This window comes from Pteropus medius, unplaced genomic scaffold (assembly GCF_902729225.1).
Source record: "Pteropus medius unplaced genomic scaffold, Ma_sr-lr_union100, whole genome shotgun sequence".
Lineage (NCBI taxonomy): Eukaryota > Metazoa > Chordata > Mammalia > Chiroptera > Pteropodidae > Pteropus > Pteropus medius.
Window position 1 is genome coordinate 5,484,321 of NW_024349798.1, and position 23,597 is coordinate 5,507,917.

Genomic DNA, 23,597 nt, shown 5'->3' on the forward strand with positions numbered 1-23,597 from the left:
GGGGAGATGAGAGGACGTATGTGTTCGTATTGTCCTCTTCTCAAGAGCTGTGTGTGGGTGATGGAGGGGAGGGGACTGAGGCAGCAGATTAGAAGTGCTCCGTACGATGACATCTTTCTGTGCCCCTCTTCCCACCTCCCTCCCATCAGTGCATTCTGAGAACCTAGCACACGGTGGCTACCCTCTGGAAGTCTGCTGAGGCTCTTGGCAGACAGAACACAAACTGGTGGCTGCAGCCTGAGCCACAAGGTGCAGCAAAGGCAAAGGCGTCTGAAACCAGGGCCACCCACAGGATGTTGGAAACCGCAGGGGCCTGGGGGTATCTGTCACATGAAAGAGGCCAAGAGCTCACTCTGCTTCTCCCTCCATAGCTCAGAATGGATGGTTCCTGTGCACAAGAGGAAACACCCTCCTCCATGGGGATTTCAGGGAACAGTCTGGAGTCAGCACTTTCCTGCCACCACCTTTTTTCCTCCCCCACCTTGAAGGGACGGCCCACCACCAGACAGGGATGGTGATGGGCTCCCTCTGCCTGCTCCTCTGTAAGAAGCTAGGGAGCTTTCTCCTGACTCTCCCGGTGGTGTTTGTGTGTTTGGGGCAGGGTCTCCCCTGGGCATTCTCACTCTAGGGCTTTCTGTCCACCCAGAGCTGTGGTCAGCCCAAATAGCAGTAGTCTTGGCCCTTTTCAACTCAGTGACAGCTTGAGGCTTCCTGCCTGTAGGGGTGTGGCCTTGCTGGGGGTTGTGTAGGTCCCTGGGGACCCCTCGCCTGGGCCCTGCTCTAGCTGGGCTGTGATTCTCTTTTGATTGCCTTAAGTGACCATGCCCAGGCCATCACCAGGCCACAGGAAGTGGTACAGGCCCAGGAGCTCTTGTCACATTACCATGAAGTATTAGTGTCGCAGGTTTCGCCGATTAGTGAACATTCACTGCCCCAAGCTCAGCATGCTTTCTTCCAGTGCTAATTCCTCTTCACTGGCAGAGCAGAGCTTCTGGAAGGGAACCCCATACCCACTGTTTACCACTGGCTCTTCCAGCCTCTCAGCAGGCACTGGGAGAGGGCAGCTCTCATCGCCAGTTTTTTCAACCAATCAACTGGCCCTAATTTCCCTGTTTCTGAGTCAGGTCTAATTTCCATGGAAGGGTCAAGGTTCTTTTCCTGGATACCACCAATTCTCTGTCCCTGATAGTTTCTCTACTGCAGTGTCTGGTTTTTACCCCCATTTCCTGTTATGAACACAGGTTTAGGCTTCGAACTGGAGCCCTAGCAGGCCCACTGCTGACCCCTGCTGGCTTCTGTGGGGCACGTCCTGCAGACCCGACAAGCCAGAGTATTGAGCCATCAGGCCTCACCTTTTCAGCCTTTACCTGGTCGGTGGCTTTTTACCTATTTTAACCCCTCCCCCAACATATCCTGGAGTTGGCAACGTTCTATGAATCCAGGAGAGAGGGCTCCCAGGCCTCTCCCAGGGGATCGTACCCAAAGCTGCATGTCAGGGTCCGTGGTCTCCAAGAGACAGTGAAGCCTGGTAGTGTCCCCAAGTCACCTCCTACCTTCCTAACTTCATCTCACTTCCCTAAAACAGTCCATACTAGGGAAGATCAAGCCCTTCATTAAGAAACAGGTGGTACCTTCTAAACCAAGCCAGACTCCATCTTGAGTCTGATCAAAACAGCATCTGCCATTAGCTGTGTGACATCCCTCTGATTGTCTGCCCAAGGCAGCATGTGCAGGGAGGGCCAGGTCCTCCCCGCCTGGTCACGAACCAGGACACAATACATGTTCAAAGAACCCCATTTCACTTCCCTGAATGCTGCATGCCCAAGGCCTAGCTCACAAACCCTCTCTCCAGGAAGCCGTCCCTTGAGGCACCTGAGCACTGGCTCTCGCACTGTGCACAGGACAGGTCAGAATCTGTCTCCTCCACTAAATGACCAAAAGTGCCAATTTGTTTCTGACCTCTGTCCCAGGGTCTTGCACACAGGTCAGAGCAGGCTTCACAAATCGTCCTGTTAAGATGCAAGTTTTGACTCAGAGGGTCTGGTGGCCTGAGCCTGCATCTGTGATAAAGCCCAAGTTGGGCTAATGGGCCTCGGGCTTCTTTTGAACATCAAGGGCTGGAGCTCATACTTGTTAAGGGCTCTATTAATGTAGGGGTGCGGACAAACCTATGGATGAATGGACATCTGTTATCTAAGAACCAAAGCAAAAGGAGGGGCCAGCAGGCCTGGGTTACCCTTGAGATGAAGAACAGGCACAAAGGTCTTCTGCAGACATCCTCTGAGGACAACAGGGTGCTGTGGGTGAAGCTCACAGCCCGCTTCCCTCATTGTTCTTCTAGAGTGGAGAACCTGGAAAGTTTTCATAAAGGCTTTTTGTTTTTATTGCACATCATATAAAATTGACTGCACTGTATTTAAAACAGACAAGACATTCACAAGGATGCAGAGACTCAAACTCTTCTTTCCTGGGCCTCACCTGTGCTCCACACCGCTCCTGAGGCTGGAGGCAGCTTTAATACACACCAACTGAACCAGGTCACAAAGAACATGCTTATTTTGGGGGCTTAACAGCTATGCTGGGACCTTCCACACTGTCCAGTTTAGAGACTGCTGGTGACAATGACAGGTGTCTTGACAGGATGGCTAGAGTACCTAGGGCATGGCAGTGTGGAAGGCCTGTGGACACCTGGTTTGCTGGTGGAGGCTGGGATTACAGCACAAGTGCTGAGAAGAAGGACAGGCAGGGCAGGCTGGACCCGGACATCCATCTCAGGACACAGATGACTGCAGTGATGGATGCAGAGAGCAAAAGATGTGCCGAATCAGGCCTCACTCTGGCCAGCTGCTGGTGGCCCACTGCCCTTCTGAAACACACACTGGCCCAAGGGGGTTAAAGGGAGACAAACTGGGCATTGATAGAGGGAGGAGGCCAGGGGCCCTTAGTCCAGTGAGTGACATGCTCCAAATAGCACTCCAGGAAATGCGGTGGAGAGGAGCTCCAGCCCGGGAGCTCGTCACAACACCATGAATTGTAGGTGTTGCAGCTTTCACTGATTAGTTAGTGAACATTCCACTAGTGAACATTCTACATACACAGTGCCGTTGTCATTTTCACAGGGAGGGCGGATATGGACCTGGGGCCCAAAAATGCCTGTGGAGACCTGGCTAGCTGAAGGGGCTGCAGATCTCACAGACTGCTGATGGCCATGGGTGGGGAGCGGGGGACGGGCTGGTTGGTTTTGCCTCGCTTCTTCTTGCCTACAGGCTGCTGCCTCTTCCTCTCGAGCTTCTCTTTCCGGGCTGCAGCAGTGGTGAAGGTAATGCAGTGGGCATCCAGGAAGTCCAGCAGCTTCCCCGTGGTCATGCGGATGCCCTGTTGCTTCAGCTCGGCCTGCAGCTCTGCCAGCTCAAAGGGCTGGTAGAGCAGCACCTTGCGGTACAGTGCTGGCGTAGAGCGGATGTAGCGCCTCACTGCCTCCTCTGTGGTCACTGCTTGGACAGCTGCCTGTGAAGCACTGACCCCATCCTCACCCTCATCTTCTCCTGCAGACTCAAAGGCCACTCCAAACTCACAGGAAGAAGAACTGAAAAGAACCAGAGAGTATTTTGCAACACCCCTTCCCTCCAGCCCCCAAGACCAGGAGCCTCTCTGAAGGAAGAAGTGTGTTTCTATGTCCCCTGTGGAGCCTGGCCCATGGCATGGATGACCCCTCAGTGCTGTGTCCCTGGCACTCTAGCTGCTGGCCTGAGCGGGAACTTGCCCTCAGACAGAAACTTCTTGTTGGCCGCTGGCCCTCAAGGAGGTGTGCTGGGCTGGCCCCACTCGAGGGAGCATCCTGTGGGCTGAGGCCCACAGGGCACTGCCCTTTAACCCCATCTACGTTTCCTATAGTTTAAACTCAGAAGGCAACCGGTGTTTCTGAATACTGGCCCATCAAGGCCTTGCTTATGCCAGCTCTTGGACCCACTAGTCGGAGGACCTACGAAGCCACTGGCCCTGTCCTTCCATCTGGTTACCTTTGTGAGCTAAAGGAGCTGTCACCGCTGTCCACAGAAGTGGTCATGGATTTCTGAGAGGCCGGGAGCTGGGTGTCACCATCAGGGCTTAGGGGCACTTCCTCAGCTGGTAACATGCTCCGCGGGGAGATGCTTCCACCTGGCTGCTGCTTTCGATGTTGGGGGCCTTTGCTCTTAGCAGATTCCTTGGACCTTTGGGGAACAAGGTCAGAAGTGGCCTCCAGGCTGGTGCACCCAGCTGCCCTTGAAGCCTTAGAGGTCTTGGTGGTGTGGGTCTGGCTGCAAGGAGCCTCCAGGAGCACCTGTGATGATTGGCTCTCGTCCTCAGAGTCTGATTCCAGTGTCTGGTGAGTGTACTGGAATATCTCCTTCAGTTTCAGAACCATCTGGCGTTTGGGCAGAGGACGGACCCCAAATCTGAATGGAGAAACAGATGAACTTCAGCAAAGAGCAATTATTAACAAATTAATGGCTTTGCGTAACTGACATTTTAAGTTACACAAAGGTTAGTGTCTATCCTGCATGCCAACTGAGCTTACTCTGAAGAATATTCTAGACGGGCTGTTCCCCCTGTTCTGAGTGACGATGGTGGCGATGACTTCACCAGGCCCCAGGTGAAGAGCAGCATTCATTGGGATGAGATAGTTCTGATGTTATTTTTAAAAATCAGGTCTCTTTACTCAGACTGTTAAGGCCAGGGTCCCATCTCCACCCACATGGGACATGGAGACCTGTTACCTGATGGGTGACCTGGAAGAGTCTCATTTCTTAGCTTCTTGAGGCCTGGGTAATTTGAAGAATAACATGAAGAGAGCCAGGAGGCATGAACCACACCCCCAGCGGCCCCCACCACCAGAGCCCAGGGTGGAGCCTGTGGCGGGTCATTCAGCTTCCAGCCTTACTAAGCCTGGTCACTCATAGGAGGAAGGGGACCACTAATGAGCAAGCTTTCAAGAGCAACACCAACCTATCTAGTTCCTTCTTCAGTACAGGCGTCTCCATGATGGAATACTGTGGCATTGGTGTTATGGGCACTTTTGGGGGCAAGTTCTTCCTCCGATTAGCACCTTCTGGGTAGAATAAAAAACATGTTTCAGTATGAGGCACCTGAGTTTGCCAATTCTGACCCTGTTAGTGTCACTAAGAGAAATACTGCACTTAAAACCAATGAGGGCCACATCAGCCTTGTACAATGCTGATGCTGTATGAATGGGGTAGAAACAGATGAGTGACAGGGCAATGGCAGTGACTGCTAATGCTACAGAACTTATTTTGGGGATGATGAAAATGTTCTGGAATTAGATAGTGGTGATGGTTGTGGAATACTGTGAGTATACTAAAAATCACCGAACTGTACATTTTAAAGGGTGAATTTTATGCTATGTGAATAATGTCTCGGTAAAGCTGTTATTTTTTAAAAAGAAAACAGTATTTTAAAGACAAATGGGACAATCAGGAACAGATAGATGTTGGTTCTTATCTTTTTTATGAGCATGGAGCCCTTTGAAACACCAATGAAAACAACAGGCTCTGTCTCCTGAAAAATGCACAAAATTCTTTACATTATTTCAGTTTATCACTCCTTGAATCCCATCTCAGATTCAGATTAAGGTCCCCTGGTCTAAAGCCTCCCGCTGCAGTTCTCACAGCACCACCTGGGAACCAGTTAGATATGCAAATTTTTGGTCACACCCCAGACCTTCTAAAGCAGAAGCTCTGTGGTGGGGCCTGGCCACAAGTGTTTTAAGAAGCTCCCCAGGCAATTCTGATGCTCACTCAAGGCTGAGAGCACTGAACAATGATGCCCACCTGGTCTAGGATTTTAGGAGGAAATGAAACACCCAGTCGCAGGGAGATGCTCTGCCTATAAGCTCTGCTTCCCCGTTACCAGTCACTGCTCAGTGCTACCCTACCCTTCCCTGCTCTCTCTGGATCTGTCCAGCTAGAGAGTAGGGGCAGCACCTTGAGGAGCTGACACTGGTGCTTTGATTGTCCCCTCTGACTGAAATGAGCTCAGGGATAAGGAAGGACCGAGGCCCAGAGCAGAACCCCCACACTTGCCCCATCTGTTGTTTTTACTAAGTTGAGATGAAATTCACATAATAAAATTTTAAAGTGAATAACTGAGTGGCACTTAGTATATTCACAGTATCGTGCACCACCACCTCTATCTAAATGCAAAACATTTTCATCTCCCCAAAAGAAATTCCATACCCAGCAAGCAGTCACTCCCCATTCTCCTCTCAGCCTCTGGCAACATTAATCTGCTATCTATATGGATTTGACTGTTCTGGACATTTCATCTACATGGAATCATAGAATGTATGGTCTTTTGTGACTGGCTTCTTTCACTTAACATTAGGCTTTCAAGATTCATCTGTGTTGTAGTATGTGTTAGTGCTTCGTTCCTTTTTATGACTGAATAATATTCCATTTCATGGATAGACCACATGATAGGTATTTGGGTTGTTTCTACCCACTGGCTATTGTGAATAGCGCTGCTGTGAACATCTGTAAACAAGGATTTATTTGAATCCTGACTTTAATTCTTTTGGACATATATGTAAGAGTGGGACTGTTGGGTCACAACGGCAAATCTACGTTCAACTTTTTGAGGAACTGCACTTGCCCAATCTTAACGAACACAAAAGGTGTGTGTCTCGGCCTCTTGGAGGTACTGGTTCAGTTTTCTGGAGTCGGGTCCATAGGCAGGGATTTTTAACAAGTGCCCAAGCAAGCCGTAGGGACCAGGCAAGTTTAGGAACCCTGACTTAGTGGCTAAGAAGTTTGATTGATAAGCCCATTCTTCCTGAACTGTAGACAGGGGTCTGGAAGGCAAGGAAGGGGCTTGCTGCAGGTCAGCAGGCCCGTCAGCATCACCACCCCGTGTTGTCATTACCGATTTCTTCCCTGGCCCTTAGTGTAAAAGACAAACAACCTTGTCCACTACTCACTTGGCTTCTTTAACCCTTCTGATTTCTGAGCTCGATCAGCGCTCGGTGTCTGGGCCAGAGGAAGCACCTCTGGAGACTTCTGTTCTTCATCCCAATCATCCCACAGAGCTGAATTCAAGAAGCTCAGCCTGCTGCTCCCAGGGGAGCCGGCCCTAGGGGATTTCTCTTGAGACTTCCTACCGCCAATGCAACTTCCTCGGCCAGTGCAGCTTCCTCGGATGGGGGTCGTGCCCAGGAGTGCCGGGGAGTGGCAGTCACTATTGTGCCAGACTTCCCCCACCTTACCACCTGGGCTACTGGTGCTTAGGGGTCCGGTTCGCTCGAGGTTCAAATGGTCAATTGGAATTGGTGAGAGGGGTTCGACATGCCAACAGCTGTCATCAGATGGAATGGGGGGATTGCTGTCCAGCAGGAGGCTGCTGCTAGCCTGGCGGGAGGCCATCTCCTGCTCATCTTCACTGTCCTCCACCTCTACCACTTCACTCGCTGTGGCCTGGTTCAGCAGGCTCGGCCTAGGTGGCGAGCAATTCTGGAACTGCCTGCTGAAATCAGTGAGGCCTCCTGAGGTCGGACAGGGAGACAGAGGAGAAAAGTGCTTGTGGCGCCGAGGATGGGGACTGGAAGGACTTCTGTAGATCTGACTTCTGCTGTCAGGGCTTCCAGGAGCAACAGGGACCAGGCAGGACGACGATGTCTGGGGCATGATTACTGAAAACTTATTCGCAGCTTCAGGTCCATCCTTGTTTTCTAACGGGGCCCTGGGCTTGAGCTGAGCCGTTTGGTCCACTGAAGTCCTGGACTTGAGGCCCATGATTTGGGTCTGTGACGAACAGTCTCGGCTTCTGCTGGCCAGTGGGGTGGCGGGCACCAGCCATGAGGTATCTGTGGTGCTAGCCTCATCAGGGCTGCTTTCAGGGTCACGGAAGAGCTGGGGAGTCTCTTTGCCATCCACAGAGCCCTGGTTCCCTGATGCTCCCCCCTCCTCCTGCTGCAGTGTGGCCTCTCTTCTTGGTGGGCTTTGGGAAAGTTCTTGATCTGCATCGACGTCAATGACAGAGAACAGTTCAGAGGATTTGGGGCTAACTTTTAGAACTTTTCCTTCTTCTGGGGGACTATTAAAAACTGACTTTATTTTGCTTTGTTCTAGCTCCAACTCTTCGTCTGAATCCAATAAAAGGATAATCTCATCTTCTCTGTTCACGCTAGACAGAGAATTCTGAGATCTGGAGCTCCGATGACTAGGTTTTGCTTGGGTTAGGTCAATGGATAGAGACTTTTCTGGGGAGATCAGGACACCTTTATTTCTGCATTCCAACATGGAGCCACGTTCTTTGCCTTTCTGGCAGCCTGGATCATCAAGTAATGTGAGAAGGCTCCGGCCCCTTCTCTGCTTCAGTGGCGAGTCCTGGGAGTCCACCCTGGAAGCTCTGCCCTGTGACTGGGGCTTTGGTGGGGAGGAGGCAGTTGTGCGATGAAGGCGAGGGTGTGGTTGGCGGGGACTCCTGCCTGGAGGGCTCTGTGATGGGAAGAAGCACCGGCGAGATGGGGGTGTTTGCTGGTGAGTAGAAGGACAGGAACTCTCCGTCCCCTTTTCCCCGACAGTGCTGTTGCCTTCCTTGAGATCACTCGTTATTTGGGATGGTTCAGGGTATCCTCCTGGAGTTGATGCGAAGGGCTGTTCATCATCATCAACATCAACTGAATACAAAAAGACCCCTTCCCTTCTCTCTGCCTGGCAGCCCTGAGAAGGGTTAGAGGAGCTGAAATGATCCAGTGCTTCCTTCTGGGCCTCTACCGCCTCCTCCCTGTCTGAACACTGGCTCTCAAGTGGCAAGAGCATGGACTGTCTCACGGTTTTCCATTTGGCTGGGGCTTCATCTCTTCCCTGCCCAAACAATTCTATCTGTTCTTCATTTTCCGACTGTTCTTTAACCTGGACACTTGCTACGATTTGCCTAGGACTTGGACCATCCTCTCCAAGCTGGTCAGTTTCTTCCTCAGTCTCTGGAGCTCTTTCCTCCTGGAGTAGCTTTCGCTGAGTAGCTGCAAATTCATAAATTTCTTCCATTTCTGCTTCATTGACCTTTTCTCTGTCTTCTTCATGGCCCTCAGGTTGCAACAAGGCCTCTGCTTCCTCCTCTTCATCTACCCACACTGCCCTCAAGAGTTCTTGGAAATTCTCCACTCTGCTTTCACAGTCCTTGTCTTCCTTCTCTTTCCATTGTTCATCCTCTGAATCCATCACAACAGACGCTTGTTCACAGAGGTGAACAAGCTCATTCACACCAAACCTGCAACAGGAAACACCATGCATGAGGTGGCAGCCAGGTGCCCCCAGGGCAGGCGGGGATCAGAGCAGAAATCCTCACAGGGAGGACAACTGTGATTCAGTCCTGGCCTTCTCCCTGCTCTCCCGAAACTAGGGTGCCTGTGCTCATACCCAGAGGCCCTCACACCTTGTTAGGAGGTAAAATACCTGTTTTCTGCTGAGCTATCTGCTACCTCTCCTGAGGTACCAGTGTGGACAAGCTGAGTGTTGGACAATGCCTTCTACTTCTCTTTTCTGGGACTTGGGAAGGGACTGCCACTGTTTAGCTTTAGTGGTGGGACAGTCGAGGAGCAGCAGTGTTTGGTAGAGCTGAGAACCACTCTCTTATGCCCAGGGAGCTAAAAGCCACATGCTTTGGCAGAGGCCTCCTCAAGCAGCACTTGGCTCTCCTGCAATAGTCCATTTCTGGCCAGACTTCCTATAATACATCCTGTACAAGGTATCCACTGGTTATTAACTTGAGATTAAAAGGTATAGGAAGGACTCAGCCCTGGCCCGCCCATGAGCCATCAACCTGGTAATCTTTGTCAGTTAATGTCAAAAGCCATGAAGTAAATGGAAAGAACAACCCATACCTGCGGGCCAGGAAACTCAGGTCAGGGGCCAGCTGCGGAGGCAGGCCAGTGTCTGCGGTGTAGAGATAATGCAGGAATGCACGCATGGCCTCAGTGCTCACGTCACTCAGCAGGACACGCTGGGTTCTCAGGTCGCCATCTTCTACAGCAAAGAAGCCTTCACTATTTACCTGAGGGTGAAATAAAGTACAGAAGGTTTATCGATTAGACAGTCATGACTTAGGGCGAAGCAGATGGCCTGGGGGGTCCTGCCTCAGCCCTGGGATGAGCATTAACCAGTGTCGCCCCATTTTCTTGGCCAGGAATTCTATAGTTTAGGGCATAAAACTTCTATTTTCAAAATCGAATTGAGGATATACGTTCAAGAATCCAGTTAGTTTCCTTTTGACAGACATATCAAAGGCACTAGAACTTTCTGAGAGAAACTGATAGCAGTCTCCTGGATTCCTGCAATGTGATACTCAAGTCAAACACACGTCAGCAGCTCAGCTTTAAAGAGGTTGCTTATAAGACTTTAAATTATGCAAATAAAGGAGAAAGAAACGATTCTGGAGGGGAGGGGAGGAAGGGATTTTTATTCAATGGAACAAGAAATCTGATGTTTTCCAATCCTGAGGTCATCCATCCCCTTTTGCTACTTCCTAACCTTGAATGTGGCTTCTCTATGGAAGCATAACCTTATGGCAACAGAAAGGAAAAAATGTTTAGGCCATGTGAGGAGAGCAGGGAGGGAGATGGGTGAGAGCATGTGAGGGGGCTCAGGAGGGGGACCTACGGGAACAGGAAGAAAGGGAGAGAGCCTGGGCAGAGAGTGAAGAGGAACAGAGAGGTAGAGAGACAAGTAGAGGGAGAGGAGGGCAGAAGGAGAGGGAGAGGGAGAGGAAGGAAGAAGGTGAGCAGGGGGAGAGAGAAGGACAAGGAGGCTTGAGGAGGATGGGAGGGTTCCACTGAAACACAGATTATTCACTGAGTACTTACATACTGAATGAGAAGTGGGCATCTGGCATAAAGCACGAACTTGTGGACATATAGCACTTCCCCGCTGTCCATCTGAAATTGGATGTCGCTCAGGTGTGGGTTATTGACCATGGCACCGAAGTCAGCAACCAGCAAACTGAGGGAGAGCTAAAACAAGACCATGGCACTGAAGTCAGCAACCAGCAAACCGCGGGAGAGCAGTCACTTCTATCTGTCTCTCGCCTAACTGTGCAAGTTCTCCTATTGAAATGACACTGGGGTGGCCAGGCGGGACCCCTGTGCTCCCCTCCAGAGGGTTCCTACATTGGGTTCCACCTTAAAGTTACCTTAAGTCACTCAGTGACATGCAACAACACTAGCTTCTTTCTCAAATTCTCTATCACATTGAGTTCTCTGGCCTAAAATGGGAGGGACCAGCAAGTGGAGAGGTGTGGCAGTTCTAATAGAGATAGAGCTGCAGCAGCGGTTGCTACTAAGCACTGTGTATGCCAGGCTAGTGTTTCATAAACCCTGTTGGGCAGCACTGTGAGGAAACTTACCAGTCTGGTATAACAGACGAAGGCCCCAGTCCAAGAAGTTCAGGGACCCAGCTGAGAGGAGCTCCAAGTCCCTTCTCTGACTATGTGTCATGGTCACCAGGAGACCTTGGTGTGATACTGATATACTAATGGGGTGATGTCCACTCTAGGGGAAACCAACTTCTTGCCCAATTAATCACCAACACAGAATATGAACTGTTGGGGAAGGCAACCCCAGGTCTGCATGTCAGAGGGGCACTGTGAGTCCTGAATGAATGAATGAAACTGAAAAATGAATGCACAGAGCAGTCAGCTGAATAAAGCAACCTCACGGAGTAATGGTGGTTCCTCTGAGCTACCCTCAGAATTCAGTGACAAAAGGGATGAAGCCTCATGGCAGAGCCCCAAGACGGGGACAGGAGGCTCCTACGGGCTCTCGCTTGGCTCAGCTCAAATGCTGTGAACAGCCAAGACTGCAGAGCTGGAGCAGGCCCGGGCCTCATGGAGAGGCCCCTTCCTTACCGAAGCTTGGCCGCCCCTCTCCAGGTGCTGCTCCTTAGGTGGCAGGACAAACCCAGTCAGTGGAAGTCCACCAGGCAACAGATCCATCCCTGAGAGAAGGATTCGCAGGTTAAAAGAATATTGCCTCCCAGCAATGTCAGCCAGCCTTCAGGGAAAGAGCATCAATTTTGGGCTGAGTCGACCCCAAAGACTCCTTGGAAGTACTCATTATCAAGACTGCTTCAGTGAAAGCAATGCTCACAAACCACTTTCACTCCTTCCAAACAGAGAGGGACACAGGCAATAAAAGACAGAATTATCCCACCAATCGCTTGCTCAGCTCTGTCCCTTGGTTAAAGTTTGAGGAAGATGGCGATAGACTTACCTATGTTACATTCACTTTTGAGGACAAAAAGCACCTATAGAAACTGAGCATTCTCTCCATTATACAGGGATGAGTAAGGGAACCCTGGATCTGAGCTGCTGTCATGGCTTCGATCCTAGGAAAGGGAGGGCCCAGAGGGCAGGGCTGGCCCACGTGTCCCATCCAGTGTCTTACCTTCAGTCCCTCCCGAGCCGCCCAGGCCCCTGCTGCAGGGCCATGGGCTGGTGCTCAGCCCCTCTCCTGCTAGGTCTATGAGGTCCTGCAGGGCTTGGTGCTCCCTCTGGCTGGCAGAGGGTGATGGGTTCCTGGGGCTGGCACTGTGGAGAATAGGTGGCATGCGCACACCTAGCTCTGGCTGGTCTGGCAGCACTGGTGGCAGCATGGACTCCTGAAAGAAGTTGGAAGCCAGAGTGACCATGTGGCTGCTGCAGCAGGAACCACATAGTTCCTAAAGGTGCCACCCATAGCCCAGAGCAACCCCGAGAAGCTTTTCTCCATCATCATCTGTCAACAGGCCTCTCTGTCACAGCAAAGGCCATGCCTGTGACATGTGCATCTACAGAAAGGTCCCTGGTGTCATCTAAATGGTCTCAAGAGAGTAAGTGCTCTTGGCTGCAAGAGCACTTGCCTCAGGCCTGTCTGGTTCCTGGGCCCTATGACAGGCAGATTGCACCAGCCCCCAAGACTCTGCATTTTAAATTCTTCCCAGGAACACATTTGGGAACCAGTGGGTGCTCCCTGTTCTCACTGCAGAGAAGCATACTGTGGATGATGCCCCTAAGCTTCCTCCCCTTCTCTTCTCAAACTTTCTGTCCTCCAGCTGTTGATTCCCAGTTCAGTAATCCTGGAGCTGCCAACACCTCCCGAGAGCCCACCTGCATGTGTGGGTGGGAAGGGCATACCTTCTCGGGCCGCTGGGGAACCATGGAAGGCACCAAGCTTGCCGTGTAGAAGGATTCCAGAGCCCAGGCCCCAGTCAGCGCGCTACCCTCCCACAGGAAGTTCTGCTTCTTTTCAGGCAGTCGCTGACACTTGCTGGCCTTTTCCAGATCTTCCTTTAGGAGTCTGCTCTCAGGAAGTGGTGGTGTGCTAGACAATTCTACTTCCTCCGCAAAGAGCTGAGCCACGCGATCCTCAATCTGTCTCCCTGTAGTTTCCAAGTCCTGGACTAACAACTGGGGTGGGGAAATAGGAACTTTCTTCTTGCGACTCTTCTTCTCTAGAGAGAAACAGAAGTGACACAGTCAAAAACGAAGTTGTCCACATACCCTGAGGCACAGCGGTACCCTTCAGCCAGCAGCAGTATGGCCGGGCCTGGCACCTCCACTCATGGTCACACATACCTGTTGCCAGTTTTGTTCTCTCAGAAAAAGCCGTTCCCAGTCTGAGCACTGCAGGCACAGCCTCCTGCTTCATCTCAGACCGGGACAGAGCCATGGCCACCAGCAGGTCCTCAGATGGCACCTCAGGCTCGTTGACTTTCCGCCTCTTCTGTGGCTCTTTCTTACTGGGGGCTCCCTTCCGCTTCAGACTTCCAACGTGATTTCTGAAGCTTAAAAGGCAGCCAAAGAAAATGTTAGTGATGGCCAGAGGTGTGAGTACTTCCTGTTCTAAAGTGGTCCCCACTGGACAAGAGAGGGCTGGATTGCTTCTCCTCTGTTGGGGGGAGAGAAAAGGATGAATGGGGACCCATCAGACAGAAGCATCAAGTACTTCAGGTGTTGTTCACTGTGCTCATTCTGTGTCTCAGGTAAGCTCATGCCATCCTGAGCCAAAAGTTCAGTGTGGTCCAGACACAGGAGAGTCTGAGTTCTTTCATGCAATGCTGCCCAGCCGGGTTCTTGGTGGATATTCAATGCCATTAGCAGTACCTGCATACCCTAGATGTGGCCAAACCCTTCCAGTAGAGTCAGCACTCAATGGTCCCAATTCAGCACCCTGGATTCCACCAACTTCTGCCCATCGATACTTCAGATGCCCCTTACGCGGTCCTGGCTACATTGGCCATGAAAGGATCCCTTCCCTTCTGCAGGGGCTGCAGGGCAGTTCCTCTGCCCAAGGCCTGAAGAAAAGGCCTCCCAACTTGGGCTGCCAACATGGTTAGTTAGCTCAGAGGCCAACATGCAGCAACTCATTTGGCTTGGAGATTCACTGAAAGATCTTCAGACTAGAGAGAACCTAGCCTGCCTGCTGACTCCCAACAGGCTGGGAAAGAAGTAGGAGGATAAAGATGAGACAGAAACTGAGAGCAAACCCAAGATCACCTTCCCTGCAGCTGTAGGGTATTTTGGACGTGCCTCTGACTTTCACAAAAGCTCAAGCTCTCCACTGGGCCCGCGATGGCTCCAGAATCTCAGGTATCACCTAGGTGAGCCCTAATTCAGTTCCAACTTCCTATGACCCCTCCACAATAACCACAATCTCCAGGAGGAAAAGGAGCCACCCTACCATCCCTAGGCCCTACCATGGTGCAGGTTGCACCTCCAGGAGCAGCAGGCAGGGCCGGGGCCCAGGTGAAAGCAGGTGAGGCGTATCAGGGCAAGTTGGATGCTCCGACCAGCATATGTGCCCTAGCCAGTCCTGACTACCCCAGAGTTCCAGATGCCCCAGGAGTGGCCTTAGGGCAGGTGAGGCTCAAAGTCTCAGTGAGGCTGTCCATTTGTAGCTTTCTACTTTAACAATATTTTAGAAAGACCCTCACACATCTTGCTTCACTTCTTGGAGATATTTGAAAAGCAGATATATTTTATCTGAGAAAGTAGTTTCAGTGTGGTCCTGCCAAAAGGCAAGCGATGGCGTAGGTAACATCTATTCTCAGCCTTAAGGCTTCTTAATCTATGATGCTAGTGCTGATGTGCTAAAATACAGATAGGCTCACTAGTGAAGATTTGGCCTCTGCCCTCCCCAGCACTGGCCCAGCTCTGAGGCCTAGAACCTATACGCAAGGCAGTGGCCAGGACAAGCACACTGCCCTTAGTCTTCCCTTTGCTTCTGACAACTGTCCAAGGAAAGAAGTCCCAAACCTATAGCAGTCCAGGGCCAATGCTGCCTGTGTTCCCTATAATGCTGGGATCTACTCTGGCATACGCTGTGGCAGGAGCAATGCAGAGCAAAGCTGATCCTCTACCACTTGTGTGCCTGTGGTTTTCACACAGAAGACTTGTTTCATCAGCCAGGCCTTCTATTTTAACACTTAAACATTTAATTCATGTAAATTAAAAAAAAAAAAAGGCCTGTGGTTCTGTTTCACCAACTCTTTGAACTATGCTGAGTAATCATACTAATAGTATGAAAATTAGACTACACTGAGTAATAGCTGGGCTGTACCACATATGAAATGGATGTAGTAAAAGTGAATTACTGAATTCTTAGCTGGTCTAGAGGGCACTGACCTGCAGGAGCCTAGGAATGGAAAACTCTCAGAATGCACTCAGAGGAAATCAGTCCACCTGGTCCTTTCATTTCTGCAGACATACCTGCGGACATGGACCATTTCAGAGCCTTCGAGGATGCAGAATTTGTCCCCTCCTCAATCCCTGTGGAGACTGACTAATTTCCTCATGTTTCATTTCCAGAAGCAAAGGGCTTTATTGTCTTCCAATACTACACAAGGCATTTTTTTTAAAAGACAAATCAGAGTACTTTTTTGATTTTCTTCCTTTTCATTGACTCACCTAGATGCTGGTGCCAGTGTGCTGCAGGTCCCCTCGGGCTGAACTGTCTGCAGCCGCACAGCCTGGAGCAGGAGCTGAGGGCCAACCTCCATCTTCACTGCACACTGTTTCAAGTGACTGATTCTGCTCTTTGGGGTGAGAAATGGCTTGCCACAAATTGGGCATTCAGGGATCTGAGGCACGGAAGGTCTCAGTGCCTTTTCAGCCTCATCCAGGCACCTGGAGGAAGATAGTAAACATAGGAGAACCACCCTCCCTGGTGATGTGGATTAAAGCAAACATGGATCCACATCTATATGGACATGCTGGGGGCCAAACCTTGTTCCCCAAAGCCAGTCCCTCCACACAGACTGTAGTCAGCCTTCAGACATGGAACTTGGGTATCTGTTAGCAAAGGTGGCTGAAGAAAGCAAGGACTGATGAAACAGAGTCACCATATAACCTAGCAATTCCATTCCTAAGTATATACACAAAAGAACTGAAAAGAGATACTCAAGCAAACACATGAAATGCATATTCATAGCAGCTCTATTTACAATACCCAAAGAGTAGAAACAATCCCAATGTCCATCAATAAATGAGCGGCTAAACAAATGTGGTCTATCCATACAACGGAATATTATTCAGCTATAAGAAAAAGAATGAAGCACTGACATATGCGGCAACATGGATGAACCTTGAAAATATGCTAAGTGAAGAAATACGTGACACAAAAGGCCACATATTGTGTGATTCCACTTATATCCAGACTAGGCAAATCTCTAGACAGAAAGCAGATTAGTGGTTGCCAGGGAATGGGGGGAGGGGGAATGAGGAGAGAATACTAATCGGTACGAGTTTTCTTTTTAGGGTAATGAAATTCTAAAATTGATTGTGATGATTATAGCTCAACTCTGTGAATATACTAAATAAGAGCCATTGAATTGTTCGTTCTAAATGGGTGAGTTGTATGGTATACGAATTAAAGCTGTTTAAAAAAAAAAAAAAGCAAGAACAGGTTGACACGAACACTGAGGTGTTACTGTCACACTATCTAGAGATTCCCACTACAGCCATAGGGGCCTCTGGAATTGGTCACACCCACAGAGAGGTGAGGGCTGAGTTGCTCCTACCGGTTCACGTGCTGCTCCCTTCGTATCACATTCATAGCTGAGAGGTTCTTTTGACAGATCTGGCAGAAGAACAAGCCCTTCTCCTCCAGGCTATCGTCATGTGTAGATGCTTGTTCATGCCCAAACTCCTGCTGCAGGGCTAAGGCCACTGCAGTGTCACTCTCTGTGGCAGGGAGCCAGGGCCCAGACTCTGTGGAGAGGCATGAAGATCCATGAGGATGAGCTCATTCTCAGACATCTGTACATCTGTCAGATCTCACAGAGCATGGACACTGGTGGAGTGTGGAAAAACCAGACCCAGCACTACTCTGCCTTGTGCCTAGCACCATCCAGTGAAACTGGGCACTAAACAGGGCTCTTAGAACAATACTTCCCAAGTTTAATATGTGTACGAATCATCTAAAGACCTTGTTAAAATGAAGGCTCAAATTCTGAAGATCTAGGTGGAGACTGACGTCCTTTATTTCTAACAACTCCCAGGCGAGGCCAATACTGGTGGTCTTTAACTATCAAGGTCCTAGGAACTTCCCTTTCATTTTTCCCATTTCTGCTAAAGTTGGCTACCTCGGGCATGCCAGGTTTACAAGACTCCTAACAAATCTAAGTTTTCTCTTCAAAGCTCAACCTTTCCTACTGCTATGATCTTTGTTGCCCATCCTAGAAGAACAAGGTCAGAGTGAAACGCCTTGAGATAGCTCCCAAGGTGGCCAGGTCCACCAATATGGCCCTCTGTCACATCTGATGTTGCTGGAGCACTTATGAGGGATATACCCTGAGAACTTCATAAATCCCCAATTCTTGAATGTTACTATGGCCTATCGCTTTCCACCAAAGCCAGAAAAGTATCACACTTTATTTTGGTGCCTTCCACTCACTCCTTTTTTAAAGTAAAGCAATAGTTTCTCTCTCTTGAGCATTATTAGGTATGATGTGAAGATATATGGAAGCAACTGAGTCATCTGTAGGGGAAGTGCTGGGCTCATGTGCTAGTTGAGTGACTCCTCTGCTCCCCTTGGGTGCTCAAGGACTGATGCCACGTTAGCTATCACTTCATTACCTGTGAACCTTTGAGGTAGCCTGAGAATCCTCAGTGCTCCTAAGGTGAAATCTGCAAATGCAATACCAAGAGACCACATGTTCACTAGCAGTAGGTCCGTCAATAGTTTCTTCTTATTTCTTTTCCTTTTGTATATTTTAATGAGAGATAAGAATTCATATTGTTTAGAAAATAAAGAATAGAACCACCCAATATTATATGCCCCTTGGAGTGGTGCAATATGCAGTGCATAGCACCTGCAATGTGCTGTTGTCAAACTGTTTAACCTGGAGCCAATGAGACCTCTAGTTTACTCAGTAGAATGCAACACAGGGTATGCAGGAAGGGGTTAAATGACATCATGAAGAAACAGTCAAGCAAATCCAGAACGCAGGAAATTTTAAAAAACAATATCCTGAATTCTTCAAAAAGTATCATTAAAAAAAAAAAAAAGACAAGGAGACTGTTTTAGAGTCTAGACCTTAAGAGACTACTGAGCTATAGCCATATGCAGGGTGCGAACTTACAGTTCTGACAAATCCTTGTTCAGATAAAAAAAGGACCAGCTATGAAAGCTATCCTTGGAACAATTGGGAAAATTTGCACATGAACTGGATACCAGGCAATATTATGGAATTAGGTGTGATAATGGTACTGTGATTATGTAGGAGAACCTCGGGATAAAGCATCATGATGTTAATACCTTACTTTCAAATGGTACAATAGAAGCATGTATGTTTATAGAGACAAAATATATATGGCAAAATGTTAATAATTGTTAAATCTAGGTTGAGGAGATAAGGGTTTTGTTGTAATATATTTTTTTGACTTTTCTGTGTGTGAAAATTTCATAATAAAAAGTCAATTAAAAGAGGTGTCTTGTCAAAGAAACTAAGTAAGAAATGACGGAAGGGACACTTTGTTCTCTAGCTAGACACAATGAAGTGGCAAAGGTAGAACGAACGCCAGGCAAAGCCCACCCTCAGCAAGCTCCTTCTTCCTCCGCTCCTTCAGAGTTAGAACTTATCTCTATTGGGAAGACAGGAAATTCCCATCGTACCATTCCCTGCCATCGCCTCTTGAGGGCCCTTTGGGACATTTTCTTCAAGTGCAGCCTGGAGTGAGCACCCTTCTGAAGCATGTTTCAAACGTTCTGGGTCTGCTCTCTTGAACTGCTGCATTCGCTGTAGGACCAGCTCAGCTGCCCGGGGTTTGGAGGGACTTGGCACCATCGCAGTCAGACAGAAAGGAGGGGGCTGGGAGTCGCTGTTGGGAGCAGCCTCTGGCAAGGAGGAAAATATTCACAGTTGTCTGTTCTAGCAAGAGAAACAAAAGACTCTTCCACCAGATATAGGTTAGATCCAAGTTTCAAAGGGGTCCTTTACCAACTTCTTCAGGTTTAACTCTCAAGTGTGAATAGGACTGATGGTTTCTTAGTAACTTCAATGTTTGTGGTAATATAAATATAACTGCCATAAAGATCTATGACAGGAGGGGGAATGGGGGTGACTGCTAATGAGCACAGGGTTTATTTTTGGGATGATGAAAATGTTCTAAAATTAGGTAGAGGTGATGGTTGCACAATTTGAATACACTAAAACCACTGAACTGTACACTTTAAAAGGATGAATTTTGTAGAATATTAATATCTCTGTAAAGCTGTTATTAAAGAAATATTAATAACATACATTTATATCTTTCTAGGTCAGATGTTCTCCTTTAACTTGGTGTCCACAGATGGCCCCCGTGGGGATCCGCCAAGCCCCTGAAGTTGTATGTCACTTTCACAGGTGTGTGTGGAGGTGCAGTTTCCTGGGGGAATCATGCATAGCTTTCACTAAAATCTCAGAGGGAGCATAAAGGACCAATAATATTTCAGCAACATTACTGAAGCCTTACAACAGCCTCTGTGAGCTAAGTCTTAACCACCATTCCACTGAGAGGTCATCCTGACCACACCAGGTAAAAAATATTATTTAAGATCAGGAATTGAAGGTGAGACAAATTTAGAAGCAGAACTCAGGAGGCCAAAGATCTTGTGCTGTATTATCTATGCAAGGCTAGTTTTCAGCCCTGCGTGAAGAATGTATGCTAAGCATATGGTTCAGTACATCAACGGCAGTGGGGTAAGAAAGCTGCTTAAACAAACATGAACAAAAAAAGGCGGGGGGAGAATAAAAGGTATTTGAAAGAGAAAGGAAGGACCTGAAGATATTCTCCTGGGACATAAATTCATATGGTACCAACTTTGGAATGAATTTGAGAAAATGAGAGAATATTATTTTCATGTTCATGTAACTCACGTCAACTACATAATGTAAATATTAATAGGAAACTGAGAAAGCGAAGGCTCCCAAGCATAATCATATATGGAAAAGTCACACACACACAGGGGTTATATTTTCTATGGCTATGTTTTTTAAAACAGGAGTTGGCAAACTATGGTCCTCAGGCTGGCTGCCTATTTCCGTAAACAAAGTTTTGTCGGAACACAGCTCATTTGTTTACATATTGTCTAGGGAGTTAAGGAGTTGCAACCGAGACCATATGGCCTGCAAAACCAAAAAATTTTACTATCTGGCCCTTTTCAGAAAGTTTTCCAACTCCTGGTTTCAAACAGTACAAATCACCCCTGGCTTCCTCTCTGGAAGTTCTAGCAGTTTCTGGCTGGGTTACCTGTCTGGGTGCTCTGTGCACTCTCCCAGAGAACAGCAGAAGCAAGCACACTTCGTTCTCCATTCTCAGGGGGAGCTGATTCACTCTCCTGCCACTTGGGTGCCCCTTGCTTTTTTGTCCTTGGGGCCTGGCTACCAGATCGAGTTTTCCTTTCCCTGGGGCCCTGAAGGGTTTTGCTCTTGGTGGCAGTTGGTTTGGTCCTTTTCGGTTTGCTGGTTCTTTGAGTGCTATTTGAGGCCTTTTGTGTCTGTCTTTCCCCTGACACTTCCTTGGTGCCATTCTTTTTCACTCTTTGGAAAAAACTGGCACAGAGTTCCTTAAAATCATCATCTGACTCATCCATCATCTGATCAGTTGTAAGATTTTCTTTAAGCTGGTCTTCAGAGGAGTGAGGGTTGATCTGGAGGCCCGAGAATGAGTCTAGCTGGGCCTAATTCAGATTCACAGCTTCATTAGGGCTCCTCTCTACTTCAGAGATACCTGGAGAGTTTGCACAATTGAGCAAAAATTACTGTTTTTCCCTCCATAATTTTAAATGTCTTTCTTCAGATTGAGCCTGTGTGAAATAGAAGATTTAAATCTTCCCTCTGTTAAAGTTCACATTTGATAGGTATTGTTGTCCGATAGATGCCTCTGAGATAGAATACATATGAACTCGGTGCTCAGGTTATGCTCCAAGATCCCCATGGTGGTAAAACGCGCTTGGTTCATTTAATTTCACATCTGTGGAAAACCAAAAGCATCTAAGTGTATGTAATTAGACAGATATTGTCATTTTATGCCATTTCTTCCAGGAAGGTACAAGAGCATGTGGAGTATGAAACTAACAATACCCCTGTCAAATACACAGAAGTTCAGCCTGATTAACACAGACCCATCATCCTATAGGATATCACTACAAACGGGGGGTATCTAGAAACCTGTCAAAGCATGCTTTCACAGGCAGAAAAACGTGGGCATCTTGGTATTGTTTTTGCTGAAATCTGGAGAATGAATCCCATGAAGAGCAGTCACCACAGAAAAATATTGATCCCTGAATCTAGACCTAAGGCCTCCAGCTATTAGAGGCTCTATTAGCAGGTAATGTAATGAAGGGAAGAGGGAGAGGGAGGCAGAGGGGGTAAGAAAAAGAGAAAGAATATTCTCTTGAATACTCAGGAGATCCTTATACAGGAGGCTGATCCTTCATTGGTACAATCAATTTTTCCAAATCAAAAATAGGCCCCTTTCCATCCTCTCACCTCAGCAAGAGCTCTCCAAACTCAAGTGACTAGAATGCTGTCCAGATGCAAAGGTTGGGCCTTATGGGCATCATTAGTTACATCAGCACAGTTTAGTAGAGTTCAAAAATCAAAACTGAATGACCCAATGGCAGAAAGTTCATTTCAAATACAATAACGCAATCTCCACTGTCTGATTATTTATCTAGTTTTCCAGAGCTAGGCAGACCCATATATCTAGAATCTACTTTGTATGGCTGGCTCATTCACATCTTCCATGTCACTTCCTTAGAGAAGCTTCCCCTCATCTCTTATCTAAGTGGACCCTTGCCACTACCCATTTTCTTTCATCATACAGTTTTCACAATGGCATTTATCACGTTATAATTATATGTAATATATGTAATAGATAACATTTATTGAATGCTTACTGTATGCCAGGTACCAGTCCAATTGCTTTACAAGTCTAACTCATTTAATCATTACAATCCTATTAGTTAGAATCTATTGTCATCCCTTCTTTACAGCAAGGAGTCAAGCACAAGAATGAGGAACTGGCTCAAGTACACACAGTTCTTGAAGTGGCAGGGCTGGGATCAAATCCAGACAGTGTGGTCCCAGGGCATCAGCTCTCATATTTTTAGTCCTATATTTATTATCTGTCCCCTACTAAGCTCAAAACTTCAGGAAGGCACAGACTCATCTATTTTACTTCGTATTCTCTTTGGCTCATAGGCTCCTGACTGGTAAAAAGTGCTCGACAATTATTTGTCGACTCAATTAACCGCAAATCGGTTGGTACAATCCGAGCGAGAAAATGGTGGTGGGAGAAAAGCCTTCAGGGAGAGGCAGAGATCAGTGTTCGAGCGCCTGGAACGTCAGGCTAACCAAACTGCATTTAATCCTGTTGGATGTAGGGAGCTAAAGAAATTCCACCCACCACACTACGCTGTCTCCACATCTCTGTTATTAGCCTTGAAACAGTTCATCTATACCTGCTCAATTAGTATTTGCTGAAGGAAGTAGCAGGTCCTATGAGACCGCAAGTTTCCAGAGGGCCAGCGACTTGTGCCTACTCAGCGTTGTTACCTACCGCAGCGCCAGGCTCATAGCAGACGAGGAATGAATGAATGGACAGGTGAGGGGCGGACCCTCCCGCTCCCCTCGACCTAGTGACACACGGGAAATGGTCAGGGGAGCCAACCTGGGAAAGGCTGCCAAGGATTCTGACGGCGAATTCCGATCGCCAGACGGACCCTCAGGTAGCGACGTCGTGGGGATCTGGTCCCCCCACCTCTCCTCCCTCAGGCGGCCCCAAGCTTCCTCCACCGAAGCGCGGCTCCTGCCTCTACACCGCAGCTGGAGGCGGGCGAGGAAGGATCTTCTCCCTTTGGAAAGCGAGAAAGGACCGAAGTGGCTGGACCTCCTACTCCTGGGTGTAGACTCCTAGCCCGAAAGCCCAGCTCCACCTACCTCCGGCGCCGCGGCGGCATCATCTTAACGGAGAACCTCGCGCCTGCGCATGCGCTCCCCGGCTCCGCGGCGGAGGATCGAGTCTGAGCAGGCGCCGAGTGGTCTGGGAGGCTCGCTTCCCGTCGTTCTCCGCGGCCCGGGCGCGCG

At 48.7% G+C, this 23,597-nt stretch overlaps 1 protein-coding gene across 1 annotated transcript; it reads right to left on the minus strand.

Annotated features, from left to right (window-relative positions):
- Positions 1-2,356: 2,356 nt before the first annotated feature.
- SLX4 (SLX4 structure-specific endonuclease subunit) lies at positions 2,357-23,444 on the minus strand. The gene is given in 17 exon segments (XM_039885187.1): positions 2,357-3,586; positions 4,020-4,436; positions 4,987-5,086; positions 6,974-9,264; positions 9,878-10,047; positions 10,856-11,002; positions 11,896-11,984; positions 12,434-12,647; positions 13,162-13,478; positions 13,603-13,811; positions 15,934-16,152; positions 17,046-17,235; positions 18,103-18,153; positions 19,142-19,363; positions 20,712-20,740; positions 20,742-21,480; positions 23,182-23,444. Coding segments are annotated over 16 exon segments (5,424 nt in total). The 5' UTR covers positions 21,104-21,480; positions 23,182-23,444; the 3' UTR covers positions 2,357-3,189.
- Between the last annotated feature and the right edge of the window lie 153 nt (positions 23,445-23,597).